Source organism: Limulus polyphemus, unplaced genomic scaffold, assembly GCF_000517525.1.
Source record: "Limulus polyphemus unplaced genomic scaffold, Limulus_polyphemus-2.1.2 Scaffold981, whole genome shotgun sequence".
NCBI lineage: Eukaryota > Metazoa > Arthropoda > Merostomata > Xiphosura > Limulidae > Limulus > Limulus polyphemus.
In genome coordinates, this window is record NW_013666591.1 from 84,776 (window position 1) to 92,467 (window position 7,692).

General features: G+C 30.2%; 1 protein-coding gene across 1 annotated transcript in view; it reads right to left on the reverse strand.

Annotated features, from left to right (window-relative positions):
- LOC106461532 (protein slowmo-like) overlaps positions 1-7,692 on the reverse strand; it is a 22,826-nt gene that overhangs the window by 12,899 nt on the left and 2,235 nt on the right. The window contains exons 2-3 of the mRNA XM_013921363.2: positions 2,344-2,509; positions 791-877 (exon numbers count right to left, since the gene is read on the reverse strand). Of these exons, the coding sequence (XP_013776817.1) occupies positions 791-877; positions 2,344-2,509 (253 nt within the window). The remainder of the gene's footprint in view (positions 1-790; positions 878-2,343; positions 2,510-7,692) is intronic.

Below are 7,692 nucleotides of genomic sequence, written 5' to 3' on the forward strand. Positions count from 1 at the left end.
CGTCACATGCTTTCCTTATCATCCTATGATTTGTCAAATGTGAGATACAGCGATTGAATAACATGGTACTGAAATTGACACCTTCGACTAGGATTGACTAAAAGTTTTACAACTGAGGTTTAAGATGCCCAGACACTGTTTTATAAAGAAAACAGACTAAAAAAGGTTTAGATACCAATCATAGATGGCAGGACCAGTGCTGAAGTGGAAGGAAATATTTTAAAAAATGTTTGAAAAAATTTTCTTCTTAGAGGGTACTTATTTACAGTCTAAAATGTATTTTAGGATTTTTTTTCACTAAATTCCTCTTTAAACTTTATTCAATGATACAATTTTGTATAAATAATTGAATGTCATGCTACTATTTACAAAAATAAAATCTGAAATCCAATAAAAGATAAGTTCTCTATAATTTTTTCCATTCACAAATGTGATTTTGCCCTCACAATAAGATCAAAATGGCCACGGCAGATAAAGGGTTAATGAGTATGATATACAAGTTTAATCTCTCAACTAGGACAAAGAATGGAATCAGTCTGTTTCAAGGAATATCAACAGATTAAGGCTCAATAATGAGGTCAATATACAACATCTTATCCCTATAATTGCACTCATAAAATTATAAATAGGTCTTAAACTGGCAATTAACCAAACAAACTTGAAGATGTTGTTTTAACCTAGATATTTAAGTATAAAGTACAAAGCCCAGTTAGTTACAGTGGGGTTAATATACCAAGAAATATTCATCAATAAAACGGACTATAATCATAACATAAAACAGTATAATTACATTTTTGGACATTAGAATCATTGATTTGTTAGCTGGATCCACTTCCGAGTGTTCACTTGCATAACACGTTCTATCTGCTCCAAGTATCTGCAAAATGAATTAAAAATAGATGAACAGTAGTTTTTCACTACCTGATATCTATTCAGTCCATTAAACAGAACAAACATAACTTAGACTGGAGAATAAAAATGTAAAGTTACACAATTAACAAAAGTACCAAACTGGAACAACTTACTAAACCAACAGTAATGGGATAACAATTAAAACCAATCATGGAAAAACACTTGCACATAAAAATTGTGAAATAATTTCCTTACAAAGTAAGGTGTTAAGGAAAAACACTTGCACATAAAAATTGTGATACATCTATTTGAACCGTTTCACAACTAAAATTTAGTATCTGTTGAGATGTCTCTGCACAAGATTTGAACAATAACACCAAACTATATGAAACTTTTTCACTTTTTTCTTTAAGATGATTACCAATTGATTTCTATGTTAGAAGGTAGTTTTCTCATTATAATTCATGCAATCAAGAATCAATTATTAAAAACTTTTCTACGTATATTTTAATTAAAGAAAAATTGTCAAAGTAGTATATAATTATATTTACACAATTTGCAAGGTACAATAATTGTAGCAAGGAAAGAGAATAATCTAGAAAATAAAATTATTATTAATTTTTAAAACGTACATGGTATATCATGCTAAAGGAACGCAACACAGAAAACAAGAGCTCAGGACTGTTATCATGAGCAAATTTTGATCAGAGCAAAAAAGCTAAGTGTTATCACAATGAGCAAACATGGAACAAAACAAAGAGCTTAGAAATGTTACATATCAGTCAAGGAAGCTAAAGTCTTAATGAAATCTTCAATGAGTACTTTATGAAAAAAAACCAAATGTATATAATGTGCACAAAATCTTCCATTTGTCCAACTTTATTTTGCCCTTACTTACGAAATTTAAATTTGTGTCTCATTCACATAATTTATGATAAAAATAAAAATTCACATTTTTAAAGACTTTAAATCAAACTATTAAAATTATCATATCAATTTTTGACATCTCTATATTTTATTCACCAAAAATGCAAAACTTCATGGAGAGTGATTGAAGAATACAGAATCTGTGAACTATAAAGTTCTGACTGTTTTATAAAAAAATCTTGCATGAGCCTATATTAACAGTTTTGGAAGCAATGGATCATAAAAGACTCACCTCTCACAAGCAGACATGGAACAAATCAAGAGGCAAAAAATTTATAATCATAAGTATACTTTGAACAATGGAAGGCCACAAAGTTTACGAAAATCAAGAAACTTGGAACAAAGGAAGAAACCCAGAAGGTTGTTTACATCCATAAGCAAACTTTGGACACCACAATAACCAAAACTACTCACATACAAGATCAACATAAATAAAACTGACACAAGATGGTTTCAAATCTGATTATAGTGAAAATATGTTATGGAAACAAAAATAAAGAATGAACACATATACTTTCTGTTTCATTTTTAACCACGTTTGAGTGTCAGAGAAACCAAACTTACTCTGGTGGCCCAGGATGGGAGGCCCCACTTCGTACTGATCAGACGATGGGTTCTTAACACTCCTTCTGTTACTCTCCTGTCAACAACATCAATACCCACTACTGCAGGATTCATAGGGTTTGGATACTTTCTCCATGCTGCTTGCACAACAGTCTCCCACGGATGACTAAAGAATAAAAAAGTGTATCAAATTTCTCATTTTCATGAGAAAAAAGTGGATAATAGTTGGCAATAAAACCCACAAAAATAACTCAACCATCAGTAAGTTGCTTTTTCCAACCATTTCCTGGTAGGAGAAAGCATCTCCACACCACAAAAACTATTTTATGAGCTCGACCTCTCTTCTCAAATTCTTGTTTTTAAAAGGATAAGAACAATGTAAGTGTGAAATTCTGGTTTAACACAACAACCCAGAGCATAAGGCTTCACAATATTACATTTAACTCTGTCTTCACAACCACAATAACATTTATAACATTATCATGAGGTTATTTACATCTTCTTAAGACTTAATAACAACATATTCCATATCTGAGCTTATTAAAATCACTTGAAATTACAAAATCATTTCACTATCGATCCCACTCTAATTCAAGTATCATCAGCACATTGAAGTTACAAAATCATTTCACTATTAATATCACCCTAATTCAAGTATCATCAGCACATTGAAGTTACAAAATCATTTCACTATTAATATCACCCTAATTCAAGTATCATCAGCACATTGAAGTTAGAAAATCATTTCACTATTAATATCACCCTAATTCAAGTATCATCAGCACATTGTTTTCTCCATGTGACTATATATCATGAGTAACAAAAGGAACATTATCCATTTATTCAAACAGTCTTATGACTGCCCATTAATACCTAAAATTTTGCACATTTCTAATTATTTGTAATTTGTTCTAGGTTTGTTTGTTTTTGTAACCTAAAACCTCCCCAATAGACTATCTGTGCTCTGCCCATCACATGTATTGAAACCCAGTTTTTAGTGCCATAAGTCTGTAGACTTACCTGTGTCCCATTGGGAACAGTAATTCTAGGAGAAATTCGGCTTCAAATTTAGCATGAATCTAGGTATCTATAGGTTATAATTAATATACAAGTCACAATAATGCAACCCTAATGGTGATTAACTCAATAAATCAAAATTATGATTAAATCAATTAATGTCATGAAAATAATCAACTAATCAAAATTAATGTTTCCAACTATTCCAGTTATTGAAGTAATGGAAATATCACCATTATGATTTTCACTATTATTTTCTATCAATTCAAGGTTGCTAAACTTAACAGAATAGTGTCACTACAAGAAAATAATCAACTAATCAAAATTATTATTTTCAGTTATTACTTGTTTTTAATTATTCAAATTATCCATTAGTTTAATGTAATCAACTAATGGGTCAAACGATTATTTAACCAGTAAAATCCACTATTCACTCAGCTCCTATACCACCATTACCAATAATCAGGTCAAAATCACCAACATTATACGTTATTATAACTTAATATTCAATTCATAATCAACACCATTATCAGTCCTCATATATACATAGTACAGAATGGTTTAAAATCAAAGTGACAGGCCATAATAAAAACTATCAGATAAAATATGGAAAATGGATGGTCAAATCATATACAATACAGCTATACTATTTCCTTAATAAATCATAACTAACTGTGAGGAGGTTTCAATTACATGATACATAAAATGGATTGACAGAAAAGTGTTACAGAAACAAACAAATCTTAATGCACTAGTTTCTAGAAGTATCAAAACAAGTAAATCATCAATCTATTTACATGACCTTTTACATAGTGCAATTCAACACAGTATTAAATATTTGATGTCAGAATCATCAACTACTCATATTACCCTACATTGCTGATTTAATGACAGTTACTGGCAGAAGAATAAATATCAGACACAGCATACAGAGATACTGAAACTGCAGATAGGCATTTCTGATGTTCTAGAGGCTATGCAAATATAATAAGCATGATTAAAAAAATATTTTTTTATTCTCCACTCGAATATCACCCTACACCCCAATTTGTCAGAGTCTGAGTAAGACTAACATTGTTAACTTACAGACACCTTCAGTGCAAATACTTTTAGACACATTTGATTTTTTTTTGTATACAACAGCTATACATTTCATGTAAAGCTTGCCACATATTGTGTAGATACACATAGCAAATTTGGAATCACAGTCAACAATCCTTCTCCTATACGAGGTCCATCCTGTGCACATTCAGTTAATTTGAATTCAACATCTTTCAAGAACAGATTATGACCTGTGACTGCACTTCTGTTCCAGTGTTTGATAAAATTATAATAAAGTTCATATTAACACAGAATGTAAATAGAAACTAACATACAAATGTGGAAATATTATTATACAGGAGAAACTAGAAAAAATTTAAAATACAGGAAAATTAACATAAAAGAAATGTTAGAAATAACAATACAAAGATCTTGCCTATAGCTGAACATACTAATGAAACTAAACATAATTTAATGTGGAGAAACTGTTATTTTAGCACAACCTGCAAACATTGATGGTAATATTTGTGAATCTATTAAGATAATCAAATGTAATAAAGATAATTTTAAAGTTGTAAATAACGACCAGAGGGAATCAAGACACACAGTAGCTAAAACAACCTGCTGGACAAACAGTGTGTTATTAACAGGATTGATAGTTTAGTAATTTTACACATTCTGTAGTGTGGTAATCCAAAGAATAAAATATTTTCAGTGGATGTGCATTACTGGACCCTCACTTCACGTACCAAATTTCAAGACAATCCATTAAGGAATACATGAGATATAAAATATTCAATTCTGATTAAATTTCTTCCTCAAATGAGGAACTCAAATTACTGATACTGACAAGCTAGAATATAAAAGAACCACCCATCTTTTCTATTTGCTGAGATATCACTCATGTACTGAATCAAACACAGTGGCCCTGCTAACCTCTTTCAATTTTATGAAATGCTCCCTTATACACACTTCTGTTTATGACATGTGAATAACCAATCGAAAGCTCAGAATGTTGCCCTAGTGTCTTTCTCAGCCATTTTCAAGTATTATGACATCATTTCATTCTTTCGATATAAAATTTCAATCTGGTAAGTTGAGTCTTTAATCTGCTCAAACTTTCATATTTTTTTAGACTCATATACAGCTTAGTTACTAAGCTTGATAAATTATAGTGGAATTCTATGGTATCAATACAGTAATTTATGATTTTTGGATATTTCAAATGTATATATATATATAAAAACCTAAAAACATTAATTTTGTTTCACATCCTCCACATGCAAAATTTTATAAAGCTTAAACAAGCAGCAAATGAGTTCAAAAGTCCTAACTAGAAAAGATAATTGTTTGCTTTACTTCTTTATTTACTGTCCTATTGTTTTGGAAAAATAAGTTTAAGAACTTATTTGTAAATCGTATTATAATGGAGCTTGCGATGTATACATCCAAAACTCAGATCTCAGAAACTACCGCACTGATAATCACCAATCATAACTGGGTAATATTTTTATAAATAGGCAGTATTTTTATAGCTGAGCAATAAATAAAACAATTGAAATCTCCACAAAAATATGTTTCAGATTTAACCAATAAAAATTACAAAAAAGGAGTAAGTTTCAAATATAAAACAATCAAAAAAACAAACTTAAAAAAAAATATTTGTTTTTCTTTAGCGAAAATCGTATGAGTGTTGCAACAGAAAAGCGAGACACTTTCATTAACAACTGTGTCTACAAAGAAATATTTCAATAAACTGTACTCTGTGATGTAATGCTGTGATGATAGCGCATTTTTAAACTAAAATGTCAATAAAATCCTTTTTCTCATAGATGGTGAACATTATTGAATGTCAAGTATGAGTACATTGTTGTAGAATTGTTAGACAATTCCAGAAAAAGCTGCATGCCTGTCTTTGGACCACAGGCTTAATAGCCTTCTGCAGGAACTAGCAGTTAAACCTGCCCAGAGGGTCGGTATTTCTGCTAGTAGTAATAATGTATATATAATGTACAATAATTGAAATGTGACTATTTTACAAAATACTAGTCCACTAAAACACAACAAAGACAGGTTACTTTGTAAAGACTAAAAGTCAGTTTTATATTATTGGATATGGTAACATGAGTGCACATGCACCACATCATTGTAACTTCTATACTGTTAGCCAGGCATAGCTGAAATGTCAATATAATAAAAATAATAAATATATATAAATGTATAATGTTATGAGATTTAAGCTATAAAGTCTAAACATTTGTGTTATAATTTGTAGTTATTCTAGAACGAAAAATGCATAACTTATATTTATTTCCAAATGTTTTATGATGGTTATGAAGTTTGTCAAATCTACCAAACCTGTAAAGAGGTTTGTTAATGAAAATAACATATAAAATATAAAGTTTTTTTTTGAGAAACATTTGATAACTATTTGGACATTATAAAGATTTTGCATGTGAAATTTGAAATATTTCTGATGAATAAAAGTATTTTTAATCTTAAAATGAAAATTACTTTGCATGATAGATAGGCAACTTGCAAAATTAAAAAGGCATAAGAAAAATATTGCTTACCAAACCTTAAGACTTAAATAAAAAAAAAAAAAATTAATATCTTGCATATGAAAGCCTTGTAATGTTTACTGATAATATAGCAAATTTTGTGAGCATATGCTTACTAGTTTAAATGTTATAGCATGAAAACTATAACAAGCACAAAATGGTTACAAGGTCAGTCCCAGGGAGTGAGCCCATGCTGAAGGAGTTAGGAAAAAATTTGAAAGATTTAAAAATGATAAGGCTCTTGGGCCAGATAACCCAAGGGTTTGAAGGAGGTTAAGAACTGGATATGCGAGTCACTTGATACTGTTGTGTGTCTGAATAGTGGCCAAGTGCTAAAGGATTGGAAGTTAGCTAATGTCACTCCTCTTTTCAAGGGAGGTAATAAAAAATTGTCCCAGTAATTATAGGCCTATTAGTCTTCTTACACCAGTTGTGAGAAAAGTTTTGGAAAGTCTGATAAAAGATGCTTTGCAAATTCATTTAACAAATTTTAGAATTTTATTAGTTAGTCAACAAGGTTTCACAAAGGGAAAACTTACCTTACAAATCTTTTGAATATTCTTCAAAAAAGTTACTGCTTATGTAGATGAGGGTAAGGGTGTAGATTTGGTGTATCTGGATTTTCAGAAAGCATTTGGCAAAGTGCCACATTAAAGGCTTGTAAAAAAAAAAATTCTCTCTATAAGTGTGAGGGATAAGTTAGCTAATTAGATAGAAGAGTGGCTGGATG